The sequence below is a fragment of the Vanellus vanellus genome (assembly GCF_965231255.1).
Source record: "Vanellus vanellus genome assembly, chromosome: 3".
NCBI lineage: Eukaryota > Metazoa > Chordata > Aves > Charadriiformes > Charadriidae > Vanellus > Vanellus vanellus.
The window spans coordinates 82432414-82450834 of record NC_138907.1 but is presented as its reverse complement, the minus strand read 5'-3'; the positions used below and the strand labels follow the sequence as shown (position 1 = coordinate 82450834).

General features: G+C 37.0%; 1 protein-coding gene across 1 annotated transcript in view; it reads right to left on the bottom strand.

Moving 5' to 3' along the window:
• ASCC3 (activating signal cointegrator 1 complex subunit 3) overlaps positions 1-18421 on the bottom strand; it is a 290851-nt gene that overhangs the window by 90788 nt on the left and 181642 nt on the right. The window contains exons 15-18 of the mRNA XM_082481072.1: positions 16092-16283; positions 15539-15763; positions 5163-5282; positions 834-998 (exon numbers count right to left, since the gene is read on the bottom strand). Of these exons, the coding sequence (XP_082337198.1) occupies positions 834-998; positions 5163-5282; positions 15539-15763; positions 16092-16283 (702 nt within the window). The remainder of the gene's footprint in view (positions 1-833; positions 999-5162; positions 5283-15538; positions 15764-16091; positions 16284-18421) is intronic.

Here is an 18421-nt window from a genome sequence, read left to right as displayed (position 1 = left end):
TACATATAGCACAAAAAGAAAGAAAGATTAACCAAAATTTTAAAAGGCATATAAGGTTAAAATGTAAGTTATTGGAAGACCAGAGTGATGCAATTTAAACAGGAACAATTTCCAGAATGACTTCTTGGCACTTTCAGAAAAAACAATCCCTCTAAACTTAAGCACCCCAAAATCGAGAGACATGCAATCTATGGCTATTTTGAAAAAAGTCTGGGACGTGTTTGAGTGAATAACTCTCCAAGACTAATTATAGAAAGGGACAGTAAATAGTTAAAAATTATTAATGCCGAGTCTTCAGCTTTTCTTCAAGAAAAAGACCTATTTCCTCCAAAACAAAGGTTTTAAGATGAATGTGTAAATCAAATTAAGCTTCCAATACTACAAACTTTAGTACAAATGCATCTTCTTTATACATTTACAACAGAATCTGATTACGGTGCCAAAAGTTGTTTAAGGTTGGTAACTTGATAAGATTTTCACGCAGAAAAACTTTTCTGTTACCAGACTCTATACTAGAATGTGCTATCATGTACCAACGTTGTGCACACTGTTGATATCACGTTGGTATCAAAACATTTCTTATAATCCACCTAAAAGAAGGCAGAGACTATAGAAATTTCAAATCTCACTTCACACCAAGTCTAATTTTTCAGTATTGCTTTATACTTAGTTTCTTTCTTTTTCCTCTCTATTCCCTCTCTCCCCATTTCAGTAAATATGATTTGAAAATACGTTGGGCAAATCAGCTACATATTCTGTAATATCTTACAACTATTTTAGGTATAGGTTCAAAAAGAAGGAAAAACCCCCAGAAATAGAACCTCATATTTTACCTCTATAGTATTGTATTTAATATAGTAGTGGCTGGCAGTTCTGCCTAAATCTGTTGAAGAAAAAAAGCCAGTTCGTTCTTCAAAGCGAATCATGCGGGCTTTGTCCAGTTTTCTGCCGACTTCAATTACCAATTGTTCTCTGTGCTTTTCTAGACCTGGATCCATCTAGACACAAAAACCACACATTTATTTGAATAAAAGAAAAAAAGGGTGTTAAATAAATAATTTTATTGAGATAACCCAGTCCTACAAAGCCAGAAATCAAATAAAATGAAGGTACAGTTATTAAGTCAAGTTTTTCCTGAGATCTCACTAATAAGTTACATTGACATTATCGACCAAAAACTGCCCGTACGGGATAAAATAATCAGAGTAATATTTCTTTTACAATGCTTTGAGACTATCAACATAATGTAGACTAATATTACTTACGAAACAGTATGATGATTAAGAAATAAATTTACAATGAAGTTTTTGAAAGAAACTTTAATGATAACATTCTTCATGAAATTATCATTACTGTAGCACTTGATAAAAACATGCCATCTTATGGTATCTCCAACTTATTTATGAAAATGGCTCAAAATATACTTTGTCTTGGTATCTGACATGAGGACGGCTTTAACTGCATCCCAAATAGAATAATCTTCAAATTGGATGGCTGAAATGTTTACTAGCAAAAAAACTCGGATGTCCCCAAAAGCTTTGGGTATGTCAGCAGGGATATTCTAATTATCGAGTAACTCTATAGACGTCCCGTATAAACATGCATGTTAAAAGCACGCACGGAGCTTGCTGTGCCCAACACCAGTTCTATTCATACCAAAGTTCAGGAACTTGGACTTTCTGTCCAAGCATCAACGTACATTATGTCATTAGTACATACAAGGTTGGGCAAAACTCCCATCTCAGTGGGACTGCCGTATAACCGTGCGTTCCACATCAGGCACCTGGGATACTCAGACTGAGAGGGACGGGTGAAAAGGGATCCATAGTCATGTTAACTCCCCGGTGTATGTGGACCTGAGATATGACTCTAATTACACAAGCAACGATTAGTCACCAAATTTGCAAAGACTGAAACTCTGTTCTAGTCCATAGGCAGCGTTCTCATTTCGGGGCTTGTATAGTTCAGATTTCCTACAGACCAAGTCATACCAGCCCTCCTGGTAAATCTGCACCAGGGATGTTTGACCAAGACTGCAAAAAGGAATGGGCTTCAAGAATTGCTACGCCTTGGCTTGCCTGGGTTTTCCCTGGGCCAGGATTCAGCTTCATCTTTGTGCCGAAGTGCTTCCTCTCGTGTTCACTGAAGCTGCAGCCGAACACAGTCACCGCCACAAAGCGGCTGCAAGACTAGTTCCTAATATTCCCTGTCTTTGCCAGTTACTCCGAAGCTATTTTTCCTTAGCTATGGCTTGCCTTAGTTTCAAGTCAAAAGCTAAGATGACAAAGGTCTAGAGTGCTTTTTTCAATAGTAAGTAAAGCATTGAGGTCGGATTTCAGAGCAGAGGTGGTCAAAAAAGAACAAAAGCATTCAGGATGCCAGATGTTTAACATTTCTTAAAACTAAAAGGGGGGGAAATAAAAAAAAAAAATATCAAAACGCTTCCTTACTCCTTTGGCAGCCCAAATTACCTGCCAATCTTTTGCCTTACATATAAAAAAGCTAAAGTTGTAACAGCAGACTAACATTTTTTTACAAATACAAAGGTTTTAACTTTAAAGGAAGGTCACCGACTTGAAAAGGCTGTGAAACAATATTCCAGTCTAGAGAATCCATGGTTAGCACCCTTCTCATTGAACATGCATAATAAGAAATCCCACAGAGTAAAAGATCCAGCCTAGAACAGCTTTAAGCCATGCTCTTAAAAATGAGTCTTGGCATGTCCACAGCATGAAACCGAGCAGGTCCGGAGTATGCATATGGAAAGTTAAGAATGCACGATAAAGTACATTATTATTCACATTGTTTTCTCCAGCTAACAGAGAGGAGTGTTGAGGACAGTCTCTAACTTTTACAGATGTTCTAAACATAAACATACGGCTTACGGGGATAAAAGGCTTTGCTTAACTGTGGGAACACCAAATAGTGGAACCAAAAAGAGGAGAAAACAAAGGGGTTACCTTAAAAAAACCCAGCCACTTTTGGAACTGTAAAAGGATGAGAAAATGCCTGTAATTCATATCACAGGCTTCACTAATATGACACTCACATATGCTCCAGTTTTCCCTTCCACACTTTGTTTCTTCTTGCGGCTCATCATAAATTTTGGCCATTTTCCCAACTCAGTAAAAGACGACAACTGGCAAACAACTTGAAAAGTCACAAATCAAAGCAGTGGGCCTGGAGTAGCCTACTCCTGGGCATAGCCCAGAAACGGGCTAAGTGGGGAACACAAACAGCCCGAAGGCAACACATGGGGTGCAGAATATGTCGATGCATGGCAGGTACATGCTTGCCCTGGCCTCCCAGTGCAGTACAACACACCCCTTTTGTGCGGACAGTCTGGACCTTTTGTGCCCTACAGTAATTACTGGATGTGGCGAGCGCCTGTGGAAAGGGAAAGGAGAACTGGTTCGCATCTCCTCCGCCCCACCGAACAGCTGGGAGGAGTGTGACCCAGGATGGTTATGCAGATATATGGATTCTGAATGGGTAACATTGGCTGTCAGCCAAAACAAAGACAGAAGTTGGCACGCTGCAACATTACTAAGAAGCAATAAGATACCAATTACAAAAATTGGATACCTACAACCAGAGCAGAAGGAATGGAATGGCCTAAGTGAGTAAATCTGTGGTTATGCCCGCATCTGGCACTATACCACACGTATACTGTCTATAACACATTAGCTTTGAAGTTTAAAACTGGTTTATCTAGAAAATAAGGGGATTGGCATTGGTTTTGCTCGTACATGAATGGATAACACTTCAAATTGATAGAATTTGTTACTGCTTTAACACAAAAATAGGAATGTCTATTATTAGCACATCAAATCAGACGGGGTAGAAAGGAGGTTAGTGGCAGGAAAAGACAAGTGCTGGCAATCTCCTCTTTCTCAGCAGCTGAATAAAAACACAAAAGCAAGGGGAGGGAGCGTAACTCTTGTTCAGGATTTTTTAAATTTATAAAAAATATTTGTTCGTGTTTTATTACTTTTTTTCACCAGTTACTACCAGCACCGTTGCATTTCTTTTTATCTAAAATTTGTTAATAACACCAGTTGAAAATACCTGACCAAAAAAACCAAAAAGGAATTTATAGCAATAGGACAACAACATTCTTCTTACTAGCAAAGCAATTTTTGCTGTTCATTTACTTTGTGATTTGTGTTATATAGTGTTATATTAACATATGGTAATATACTGTAAGGCTATTTATAGAAAACAGACTTGAGAAGACCAGAGGTCTAAAGGTGTCTGCAGAAGCTTGCTTAAACAATAGCCTACCTGCTTCCACCGCAGCTTCCGCTATCAGACACAAAAGCTATCAAAAAAATATCTCCTGACATATATCTCTACATGTTACGATGACTGACACAACTGTTGCTCACAAATATCACAACAAATTATGAAGTCACAAAACAGATTCAAGAGGCGAAATAAACTCCAGTTACCATACACTTGTGAGTTTCACCTGCATTAGGCTCATTACATGTGTCCAAACTATGTTAATATAGCTTATCAACAGCTGCACAGAAAAAAGGAATAATATTTAGACAATGTGCAAACTATGCAACTTCCTAAAATTTACAGATAATGAATTAAACTTGAAAAAAAACCCTTACATAACTGTGCTCTGATTTATATCACCGTATGGAACATTCTAAATAATCCAAAAAAATTTCAAAATAAATGAAGCATAAAAAAAGTCTTAGAAATACTAAATCACAAGAAAGAAAAAAAAAACGATTAAAAATGTCATTTTATAATTTATAAGATGTCATGGGATGAAACATTCTACACCAAAAGCTGCCAGGGTGAGGGGGAAAGCGAGCAACTCAAGAATGCTTTATTTTATCATTTATATCTATCCTACTATACTGAAACACTGACAATAGACTAAGTTACAGTAACTGTCTGAGAAGAATGAATGTTGTCCTTTGGAGCAGAACTTGGCCAGTTAAAATGTATTTTTATGTGAGCAGAAGGGGGCTTTTAATTTAGTGTTAAAAATACTCTGCTAGAGAAAATATCTTCCTTTTTCTAAGCACTTTAAAAGAATTGCTGATGTCAGGTAAGTAGAAATAGCAAATATTTATCCTCACATCAGGGAAGGATTAGAGACCCAGAACAGGTTACAGATTTTTTTAAAATGCATTTTATACCTGATAAGCTTTGTGACTGATGCCATAAACTAATGGATTTGCTCTCATCCGTACATAAAGATAAGTGTAACTTATCCACTTTACTGCTTCTTCCACATTAGTTACTGTTCCAAGAGCAATCTGGAAGTAGGAAAAGAGACAAAATTAAATGTATATGTTACAGCTGAACATAAGTATTTGACTGAAAACATACAGAATTCGGATCATTAGCAACAGAAAGAAAAGTGTCAGTATGTTTCCAACTTAAATTATTTTAATATAATCATAGGACAATAACTTGAACCATTTATACATCTTCATCTTATGAACATCTAATAACACGGTATGTTCTGTGACATGATATTACAGATACAGTGACCCACATGATCTTTCCTACACCACTTACGATTTTTACAATTAAAAGATTATATTGAGCAAGGTTGTTATAAAAAAAGACAAACAAACCAACATAATTCTTTAGCGAATATGCTCAGGGTAATTTATTTTTTTAAAAGGCACTCTTATTTAATCTACATTTAAAAGATTAGTTTTTCATGCCAATGTAAAAGCGATTTCTGGTTCAAGTCCTAAACTACCCGATACCGACAACCTTCAGGACTTTCTTCAGCATGCCCTCATATTTGGCAATATGTTTATACACAGTTTTTACAGTGTTCTCCTTTTGTATCTGGCAAGTCAAACATACTGGTACCTGCTAAATTTTTGTTATATCAAAACATAACAAAATTGAACAGGTAATACGTACATATATACACATATATTTATTTATTTTTCAAGATGAAATAAGGTATACCAAAAGTTTTTTTGCTACATGACTTTTTTGACTTTTTTCACCAATTCAATAGTTTTATCACCAAATTATTTACCAGACACATTTTTACTTGGCATCTTCAGCTCTATTTTGTATTGGTTACAATAATGTGAAGCATTTGACTGCTTATTCCAGTTAACCTGATTTTACCAGGGAAATTGAATAGTTCCTGCATGTCCCATGAACAAATATTTTTTGGTTGTTGCTGGTTGTTTAAAATAAGCAAAAGTCCTTCTTAGTGAATTTTCGTGATCCATTACTACATTTTTTAAGTTATTTTTATTTTATTGGTGTTTGGATTTCATATAACCATTCCACATGACTTGGCAAAAAATAAACCCCCCCTGTAACTGTAAATGATTTCACAGGCATGTTCAGATCTAAGTGTCTAGACCTTAATAATAATACAGATATTCTTTTTGAAATAACATAATATATAGTAAAAAATAATAATGTAAGTGAAATCCGCCCTGAGTTAAAATAACTTAAATCCAGCAAAACCTTGTTGATATCAATGACCAGTAGCATGGAGTAACCCCAGCCTTTGTCTCACACATTTTTAAAGTGTTATTTTGTTCTTCAAGAGCATAAGGACGTCGGGGGAAGCCCCACTGTGTTATTTTTCAAAGTATATAGCTACAAAAACATTCAGTTCTTCATAGACTGCTACAGGGAAAACATCTAATACAGCCCACAGGTTATTATTACTCAATTTGTTACCCAGGTTGATTTCAGCATTTGATTTCTTTCCACAATTCACACATCTTTCAGTACACGACTTGAAATAGCATAACAACATAGTCCAATAGTAACATTTTCCCCCAAACAACTACTTTCACAATCATGAAAACATAAAATCCTCATTACTCAGGACAGGGAGGTCTGACAATTAGAAGAAACAAAAACATCCCCACTTTTTTTGTCTCATTTGTTCAAATATATGATTGTATTACTCACAAATTAATTATTTTCATAAGTTAAAAGTACAACTTAAGGGAAAAACGTGATTATGCAATACAGTTGGGTGTCAGATACTGTACTGAAATCTATTACTGTGCTTTCCTTCCTCCCCCAACTTTAATGAAAAATCACTGAATAATATGCAGAGACAAAGAAAAAACCCTGAAACTTCTAAATATTTGCTGCCATCTAGTGTTCAAGTAAAGTTCTTATGGATTGTTTGAAAATATATACCTTTGTTAAAACAGTATGAATGACGGAAGTTATCTTATTAACACAAACACTTAAGAGTAATTATGAAAAAAAATTATTTACAAAGTTAGGAGAGGACGTCTGTTAAGACCTAGGTTATGTACTATTCATAAAATCAATAAATAGACAAGGTGATACCTTATTGAAATAAAAGAAAAAGAAAAAAGCTCTAAATTTTCCAGCATTTCCTCAACCACATATTAGGTATTTAGTTACAGATGGAATAATCAATGAGTAGAAATATTTACTATGTTGACAATGTTTTGCCTGTTTGCACCAGTTGTCACAAACCACTTTTTTTCTTGAACTGTTGAAACACAAATAATTGTGTTGCACTCACAAAATGAAAACTTGAGTACTATATTGATACAACTCACTGTGTCATTTTAAATGAAAAAAATCATCAGCATCACAAATTTTCAACTAATTGTTCAATGGCTGACATCACCATCACCAGGTGATGTGCTTAGTAGTCTGCATTTTCATTAAATAATTTTTTTTACAAATGGTATCTCACAGACTTTATCAAGTTGAACAGTATTTCAGAGGAGGTGTTTCTGATTTTAAAAAAAGTGTAAACAGATATAGGTAGCATGGCTTTTTGGGGGTCCCTTTTGAAAATATAAGTTTTTCTCTCTGATATTTCTATACAGATTAGAAAAGGGAATAAAAATATTACTGATAATATATACCGTATGTATTATATAGTATTTAAGATACTGTGCTTTTTTACACAAGAATGTTTGTTATTATATTTGTATAATGGAGTCAGATAACATGGACGAAAAGTTTCTGCATTGAATCAAATATTTGTTTTTAAGGTAAGAGAGCAAGGAATCTTTCTAACAACCTAATATGCAATTTTCTGTTTGCTTTGGAAACCGGTGTATTTTGAATTACCATTTCAGCATCTGAAGTGATTATGGTCTTATTCCTGTACGGCTTTTGAAATAATTTCTGAATGCTTCCAGAATTTTCCCAAGTGGGACAAAATCTCCTCCAGCCACACATGACCAAAGGATTATTTATAAGTACAACTGAACTACATCAGAGTTGGCGTTATCTGTTAACTCCAATAACTTCTCTACCATCTGCGCACGGCAGAAGAAGGTGAGGGAAGAACAGATGAGGTCGCCAGTCTCATGCAGGCCAGGTCAGGTCCCAGGGCCCTGAACACCCAGGGAGAAAACTTCAGTTCCCCCCAGCCTACGCTCTGCCCCCTACCCAGATTAGCTGTTCCGTCACCCAGGTCCCGAGTGATTTTCTCGGAAGGGCTTTCAAGGAATTCTGCGTCTCTTCTGAGAACCACAACAGTTGCCCACTCTTTCAAGGAAAAAAAAAAAAAAAGATGAAAAGGTTTGTCCAAACTAGACAAGTTACCACGTTTTATGTTTTTATGTTCCTGGTTTCACGAGAAAATCATAAGTAAATGCGAGGAAAGGCACACCCCCTGGAGAAGGTATACCTACTGTCCGGCACTGCAAATCCTCTCAGTTGCTAAGCTCTCTGGGGAAAGGAGTTGTCCCAGCAACAAGCTGGGGTCCAGCTGTGGATGTCAGGGAGGGCGCTATCAGGTGGAAACAATTAGGGAAAGAATGGCGACCTGCATTGTATGAGCTATTGATGATAGTTCCCAGATAAGTTAAAGTTTATGGTCTAATTAAACCACATCCCCCACATCTTATCTTTCTTCCTGTATTTCCAGAAAATACAGCCGTAGGTATTTTCTGTTTGCCAGCTGGTCAACTGACCCAGGACTCCTCTCGACTAAGCACCCTAACCAGCTGTTTAGTTTATTCCTTTTTAAATTTCATTATGCCCACTGGCGCAACTTCAGCAGAAAAGGAAAAGGGCATCTCCATGCCTATGTTGATCATCCTCTGCTCATTTTTAGAAGGAAAAAAACCCACAACCCAAACCCAAACCAACCCAAAACTCAAAACAAATCTGCAGGAGAGAATTCTCAGTGGATTGAGGTGGTGAAATACATGTTCAAAGTCTTAAATTTTGGTGTCAACTCAATGAAGTTAGGTGTATTTCAGCTTTTCCCACTCTGTAGCTTTCCTAAGAGCAAATGCACCGGGACATCAAGGCCAGCATTTTGTCTCTCCGATTAGATAATGGCAAATGCTGAAGGGCAGAAGGTGTCAATGAGAAGCAAGCACCACATAAATTTCTCCCCAATTCTTAAACTATTGCATGTCAAGGTCTTTAGTTAAAGGTACTGCCTTTGCATTTGATATCTTCTGATGCATTTTTATTCAATTTTTGTACAGTTTTTGAACTAGTCTACCTTTTAGATACAACTCCCTGCAGCAAGGAGTTCCATAGTCTAACCACCCTGCTGGCATCCTTTTGTGTTTTCTGAACCTGCCACAGATTCATCTCAGCGAATATTTCCTGGTTCCTGTCCCAGGAAAGACGCATTTTTTTTCCTACATCACTCATTACTTCATAAAACTCTATCCCCATTTGTCTTTGTTCTCACCTGAAGTGTGCAGGTAAACTAACATGTTCCTTTCATGGAATCATGGAATCACAGAGTTTTCAGAGTTGGAAGGGACCTCTAGAGATCATCTAGTCCAACTCCCCTGCTAAAGCAGGATTGCCCAGAGCACATTACTCAGCACTGCATCCAGGCGGGTCTTGAAAACCTCCAGAGAAGGGGACTCCACAACCTCCCTGGGCAGCCTGTGCCAGTGCTCTGTCACCCTCACCGTAAAGAAGTTTTCATAGGAGCCTATCCTCTGAAAATTTTCTGTTTCTAGAAAATTAATTTTGAAATGGGAATTAAAAATACGCTGATTTTTTTTTTGCATTGTTACCCAAATTTTGTTTCCTGCACCACATAAGCCTAGGTATAAAATTCAAGGCTCTAGATTCCACTTAGTGATTGTGTGGCTAGGGTTACATATGGTATTACCCCAAATATTTGAATCATTGCCTCAGTCTTACCACCTATCTATTTCTGCCAAGAGATCTGTTCTATATAAAAGCAACTTCATATTCCTGCGCAAACATGGAGTCTTCCCATATTTTGAACTGCTGCCTTCATTTTACTAGTTCTTCTTTCAGCTACTGATCTGTCTATACTAAATTAAGAATTCAAACAATTCAGCAGTGCCTCTGGCCTTTAATTGGTTTCTCTTTACAATTACAGCATAATCTTTTGGATTTCCTGAATGACTTGTAATAAAAGCAGACTATTCTCCTAGAATATGTCATTTTATTATATATCAGGGCAGATTTCCTTGTGCTTACAACAGCCTCTGTTATGGCAAAGGTGCCAGTGATCACCAGCATACTCTCTAGATTTCTGTAACAAATCAGTCAATAAACATATATTTTGTCTCCATCTAGTGCTATTGTTACTGCCAAAAGGACAGTGTCTATAAAAGATGACCAAAACTGCACGTGCTTCCTAAGACCATCTACCGATCAATACGATGGCATGTACATTAAAATTTATTTATTTTCTTCAGAATGCTGCAGCTTATGGAATGGTCATCTCCAGATAAACATAACAATTTCTAAAACACTTGTATCCTTCTCAGAGGATTCTACTAACTTAGATCAAATCAGCATATATAGAAGTTTAGACTCAATTATGAAGAAATTATGAAGTTACTTTTCAAAAAACTCTAACAGAATAGCTCCTCGTAACTTCTCATAGTATTGATTTCCTGTAATCCGGCAGGTGCTAATTCTTCCTGTATGTCATGACAGATAGATAAGTAACATCACACATATCAGATGACAAAAAAACGGTGGTTTCATGCCCTTATTCCTCTACTACTTTTCAGCATTTTCCATTGCTATTTTTACTAACAACCATTTATCACAGTGATTAACAAAATTCTGACTGCATTTACAGCTGCTGTAACTGTATTGCAGCCACAGAATCTACAGGAATTTAAAGCTGTAAGTACACTGGTCCTTCCAGATAACACTACCGTTAGATAAAATCTGAAAATAAATAGTTCTGCTGAAACTAATTTGCCAATTTTCTGCACTTTTCCCCAAACCCTTTGGTAGAAGTGCTACGCTTAGAAGTAGTTTTTATTATACTGTATGTCACATACTTCCTATGTATCTTTGATTGGATAAGTTTAGATGACTACCTCCTATGAAACAGAATTATTGCTCTATTCCATTATTTTTTTTTCCTTTCGTTCTATTTTTTTAACAAGGCAGAAGGATTACCTTCTTAATTTTACACCTCCAATGTAACCAAATTATTTTTGCAGTGTTTACTAGCAATATTTTTCAGAGAACTACTTGGAAACTCAATTACTGTTAAAAGTCACTAAATTTCTATTGAGTTTTCCTCTACTTCCAGAAAGAATTTCAGTAACGTGTACACATTTGAAAAGAAACTACTTAGCAGAAATACATACTTCCCTGGACAAACAAATCTTTCTCTTTTTAGGTAAAAATGTACCTAAAGCTTCCTGAGTAGAGATGGCTTTTATTGTTGTCAGTGTTATCAAAAATTGCTGCAACTCATTGTTTTTCTTTTGGAAAATTTTTAGTGTTTCATAACTACTGTAGACATTACTATTCTAAGCTCACAGAGCCCTTTCTCCCTTGAATGTCTTGCTTTTTGATACCTTTTTTCCCCTCTTCATGAAGTATCCATTTGGACATACTCAGCTGGTGTTAGAGAATGGTATTTACCTTTCCAACTCTTCAGTGACTTTTTTTTAACAACTTCTAAGCTAGTAGAGCACTTACTACAGATTAAAAGAAAATACTACTACCTTTAAAAACTGCTGTTACAACCACAAGCCTGGGAGAAATTAAAAATGTTTTGTATTCTAACAATCAACCAGATCTGTTCCACTTTCAACTATTTTTTGGTGCTAACTGCACTGAAGTCAATAGTAGCAGCAGTTTGGCACTTTAATTTACTATCTAGTCCAGTAAGCTAAGAAGCGAAGTTACTGAACAAAATTGGTTCTGTTTTACCTCAAACCAGGACACATACATAAATATAGGGTCTAGAGCACAAGTCTTAATGAGGAGCAGCTGAGGGAACTGGGATTGGTTATCCTGGAGAAAAGGAGGCTGAGGGGAGACCTTATCGCTCTCTACAACTACCAGAAGGGAGGTTGAAGAGAGCGGGGGGTCGGTTTCTTCTCCCAAGTAACAGCTGATAGGACATGAGGGAACGGCCTCAAGTTGCTCCAGGGGAGGTTTAGATTGGATATTAGGAAAAACTTCTTTACAGAAAGGGTTGTCAAGCATTGGAACAGGCTGCCCGGGGAAGTGGTGGAGTCACCATCCCTGGAGGTATTTAAAAGACATCTGGATGTGGTGCTGAGGGACACGGTTTAGTGGTGGTTTTGGCAGTGCTGGGTTAACAGTTGGACTCGATGATCCGCAAGATCTTTTCCAACCTAAATGATTCTATGATTCTATACGAGCAGGCATTTGCTACATTATAAATATTTTCTTAAGGCATTCTAAATACTTCCTGTGAGATAACCACCTAGGACTTAAATCTGTACAGTGGAAAAGGAGGAAGAGGAGAAGAATCCTAAAGCGTAACTATAACCAAATAAGTATTTTCTTTGATACTGAAAATAGAATTACTTTTGGATTTTTTAAATTTTCTTTCCTCCACATAAAAAGTTCAATGAATGTAAATTCACTTGTCCCCTCAAAAAAACACAAACCAACAAAAAAACCCACCCCAAACCCTTTGCTTTAAGTTTGCGTATAACAATCACCTCTGCTTTCTGGCCTTGCTGGAAAATTTGTGTATTTTGGAACTACAGCTCAGATCAGAGGAATAACATGCCACCCATTAAAATCTCTCTCTCTCTCTGCAGAATATTAGACATTGAATATTAATAGCTTACATCTCATACTTCTTAACTAAGCATTCTCAGCTGAGAAGAAAGAAATAGGACTGGAACTCCTAGTTCATCAAGTCAAATCTTTTCCTCGTATGCAATCACATCTTCCATACAAATACCATCACCTACTACAAAATGTTCACCATAGCAAAAAATTACACTTCTTTTATCTGCACTACTGCTAAAAGACAGACTGTTCCAGATCTTATATTTCAGGCAAGCTGACTTATGAGCAGGGTGATTCTTGTACCGGTATTGGCCCAAATTATCTTTTTTTTCCTTTCTCTTATTCACTTCTAATTCCAGCTAGTTATAGAGAGCTGTTGTGCCTCCTTTGAAACTTTCTTTTGCGAAGCTAACCAACAAGACTTTTTAGGATGTCAGTAAAGCATTTTCCCTACAAAAGCTAACTTTTCTGCTGGAGCTCTGTGGAAGGAATACTTGAGATTCATGGCATAATTCAGGTTGGGCACACCATCCACATCCACATCCACTGCTAGATAATCTGGAGCAATACAGACCAAGCCTGAAAAAACAGTAGCATATAGCCACGCCATTTGTTTTTCACAGTACGTCAAAACATAGAGATCTTCTCTGACCCAGTTCACAACAGGTGCTTATTATTCTATTGTCTTTGTAATTCTTCACTGACCTGAAGGCCTCCTGTGAGATGGGAGGACTAAATTTCTAATATTAAAATAAAAAAAGTAGAAAAGTAAATCCTTTGCTGTGAAGGACAGAATATCCAACTCTTTTTTCCTTGTCTACTTCATGTACCCTCAAGAAAAAGAACAAAGCTTTTCTATGAAATCTGGCTGGATTCTTTCATAGTGAAAAGTACACAGTATGCCAAGACCAGATCTCTCTTAACTTCTTGGGGTACTGAACAGTAACTACACGTAATCATAGAATCATAATCATAATCGTGGCCTTCGAAACCAACTTCAGGATTTAAATTACTACTGCTAACGTGTAAGTTGCTACTATCCAATTTTAAAGCACTGAATATCCATCCAGTTCCACTTCAAGAACATCCACAGGTGTCTATCTCCAGGAATATAAAAATGTTGCCAAAAGGAAGTGCTTAAGAACTCTACACCTGCCCATTGCTAGCACGCTTTCTGTTTATTTTCCCTCTCTCATTTGTGGTAGAAAAAGTGATGGGAAAATTGCAAATGTCTCCTTTTCGTCACATTTGTGTCTCATGTTCTGGGGGAATTCAATTTCTCTCTCCTTCCTTGTACTCAGACAACTCCAGAGCCTTGAGGTAAAGAGGAGTAGCTGTGATCGCAGACAGGTGTCAATATTTTCATTCCCTCACATTTGTGTGTGGAAATACTTGGAATACAGTTAAACCTTATTCTGCTTCTTATGTGTGACTGTACTTGGGCAGAAATTTTTCCCATTAACAGGAATGAAGAAATAATTTATGAGACCCCTTAAAAGAAAAAAAAAAACAACCCCCAAAATCATGAATAATCAAACTTGTTCATTTGTAAAGAACCTTTACATTTTAAAAAGTCACCATATCAATTTCTGCTCCTTTCCAGAATTTCCTTTTAAAATTATTATTTATGATTGAATAATGCAAAGACTTTAAAGTGATGAATAGGTAAAAATAAACAGATATATGTAAGAACTATATAGATAAAACAGAAGAAGCACCTTAAAGAACCAAAAATGTTCCCAATAGATCAAATAAATGTCACATCTTTGAAAGGGATAATCAGCTTTAAGATGTTACTGGACATTTCAGTTTAGCTGAACTCCTTTACTTTTGCTGAAAAAATGTATGGTGCCTTTGGAAAACAGTATTCTCTTTTTGTTTAAGCACGTTTAAATTTCTGAGAGCTCCTTTTGGAAAGTGCCTGTTTGTGTACACACATATTTTTGATTGGTTATTACAATAGACAGCTTTTGAATCATTATATTTCAATATGACAGAGGTCAGTATTCTCAATACAACCACAGCATTGAAAAAAAGCATTTTAAGATTTAAACTGAAGCAAACTGGGAACTTACTATTTATAATAAACCAGTTCTGATTACCACTGTAAAACAGAGCAAAGAGAAGAGTTCAAGCCAAGTACAATATTCTTCCTATACTGCAGTCCATCATGTGAAGACCGTTTGTTTATATACAGACATACTTTAATTTTTTTTGTGGATTTTTATTTGCAGTTATGCAGAATGCTTACTAAATTCTGAAGTGCTTCTGATTAAAAGGCAAATGCTACGTGTTTCTACAGTTTTATCTTAATGATATTGTGACCCTCCATGCTACTTCTAATATCTACTACCTTTTGTAAAAGGCCCCCAATCTTTTCACATGTGTAACAGTTCAATCCTCTTAAACATACACACCTACAGACTACCCGTAATAAATAAAATTTCCACTTCAGATATTTTAAGCATGACAATATTGCATTTTTGTTTCAAATAATATTAACCCCTTAAAGGTTGCTAGTTTCTCTAAATGATTCAAAAGTTACCTCTGCATTTAGGTTGTCTGCAAGGCTTTCAAGAAACTGGCTTTCAATTGGATTCTGCTGAGTAAGAAGAGTCAGGTAATGACTGAGTTTATCATGAGTTGTAATAATGATGCCTTCTCCGAATTTGTCAAATTGAGGCCGTCCAGCTCGACCAAATATCTGCATGACATCTAAAATTCCAAGGTCAACAAAGGAGCCTCTTTTTGCAGCATATATTTGTGTTCCCTGGTTGAGGAAAAGTTAACAAAAATTAACATAAATACACATGAATATAATCCTGATGAGCTGAATACTGAAATTAGGCAAATATAGCATGATTTCAGAAGTGTACTTTAACTAATCCTTTCATAATCTTTGATATATTTAAATCTTTACTATACAAACTAGACTCCCACTGGAGAGAATCAGTTTAATGAGATATAAATAACATTTCAAGTCAATCAGCCATTTCCCCTCCAGGCCCAAAACCCACAATAAAGATCTTGCTATCTATGCTTCTTTACAGGTTTCTTTTAAGACAGATACCCATGTGCAGACTAATGGAAGCTCTTACCTTAATAACAACAGCATGAGCAGGAAGATTGACACCCCAGGCGAGTGTAGCTGTACAAACTAGGACTTTGATATGTCCGTTAGAAAACAAGTTTTCAACCAAACTTCTGTCTTGCCGCAGCATTCCTGCATGATGAATACTAAATCCATCCGGAAACAGCTCGCGTAACTGCTTATTTCTGGATCTCTGTACCTACAATGGACAACCATAAAAATTAAATTAACTTCTAATTACAGTACAAGAAGCACTGTATTAAAAAAATTACAGGAAAAACCCCATTTAATATTGTTATGAGTCAGATGAACGGAACTATTTCTATTAACGTCAGACTTTTTATCAATACCAGTATGTCATGATTTTCTGTAACTAGATTTTACTTCTATTCTTACTTTCCAAAGAATACACTTAAGTGTTTAAAAGAATACTTTTATAAAAAAATAACTTCACTTTAACAGAGATCCAAATTTACTGATAACCAGTATGAAACTGATAACCACTGAACCTGAAAACCCACATATTGCTTTTCCTTAAAAGCAACTCTTTGAGAATATGCAAGCAGCTAGGACAGGCTCAAGGCAGCAGGCCACAAACTATACTTAATGTAAAGGAAGGGATAATCTTCCCCACCACCACCCATTGCATCATCTCAGCATGGTGTGGATTAATTAATTCATACTAGGGAATCAAACTGTTCATCTACCCCTCATTTTTATCTTCCCCATGTGTAGGAGGCTGGGATCTCAGTCTGAAAAACCTCAGGTCCTCTGGTCTTCCACTGTGTACAAGGTCTGTAAGCAAGTCTCCCTTATTTTTGGGCGCTAGCTTTATCATGCTTCAACTAAACTGAGTGTTGACTCAAAGTTAAGAAAAACTAACACACTTTCCTTCCAAACACTAAACTCTGAAACTCAAATTGCTTCTAGTGTGTCTTCTAAAAGCACCCAGGAAGGCAAAAAGAAACCAAACCACTTAAAAAGGAAACCCAAACCACCAGAGTTCATGCCAATTTAGCCCAATGGGGATAGTTGTCTTCCTGTTCAGAAACATTGCTTTGGGCTAAAGCTCAAGTATCACAAGAAGTACAGCTCTCTTATTACAGTTAAGGAGGAGAGACAGGGTAACCCTGTGGTATACTGGAATAACGGACCTTCAACCAAGCTGTTATGAGGTTAAATACAGAGAGATCTGGAAGTTCAACAAGGCCAAGTGCCGAGTCCTGCACTTAGGTCATAACAACCCCACATAGCGTTACAGGTTTGGGGAAGAATGTCTGGAAACCTGCCCCGCAGAGAAGGACCTCAGGGTGTTGGTTGACAGCTGGCTGAATATGAGCCAACAGTGTGCCCAGGTGGCCAAGAAGGCCAACAGCATCCTGGCCTGTACCAGGAATAGTGTGGTGAGCAGGATTAGGGAAGTGATTGTCTCCCTGTACTCAGCACTGGTGAGGCCCCATCTTGAGTACTGTGATCAGTTTTGGGCCCCTCACTGCAAGAAAGACTTAGTGATGCTGGAGCATGTCCAGAGAAGGGCAACGAAGCTGGTGAGGGGTCTGGAGAACAAATCTGATGAGGTGTGAGGGAACTGGGGTTGTTTAGCCTGGGGAAAAGGAGGTTTCCTGAAAGGAAGTTGTAGAGAGGGTGGGGGTCGGTCTCTTCTCCCAAGTAACAGCTGATAGGACATGAGGGAACGGCCTCAAGTTGCGCCAGGGGAGGTTTAGATTGGATATTAGGAAAATTTCTTTACAGAAAGAGTTGTCAAGCATTGGAACAGGCTGCCTGGGGAAGTGGTGGAGTCACCATCCCCAGAGGTATTTAAAAGACCAGTAGACGTGGTGCTTAGGGACATGGTTTAGAGGTGGTTTTGGCAGTGTTAGGTTGATGGTTGGACTTGGTGATCTTCAAGGTCCATTCCAACCTAGACAATTCTATGATTCTAAATATAAGGTCAGAAAGCATGCCGTATACAATCTCTTTACCCTTGACCCTGGCTACTGGTTCCTCAGATCTTCATGTTTCAATGTTCCTGATTTGCCACAAACACCTCTGATTTTCCTCCCGTCTCTTCTACATTCCTAACTGCTGCACTCACCGCCTTCCAAAATTGATCACTGCCGAATATGACACCAGGAGGGTTGTGGTGATGATGACTCTAATCTTTCCCTACAACAGATTTCTTTATTATCATTACCAGCAGAGAATCCCTACTTTTCCATAGACCACAATGGCATTAAGAATTTTTTGACTATCACTGTATTTTTAGCCCTGTATATTATAGTGAATTAATTCTAGATCAAATTACAATGATTATTATTATTTTTTTAAATCTTCACA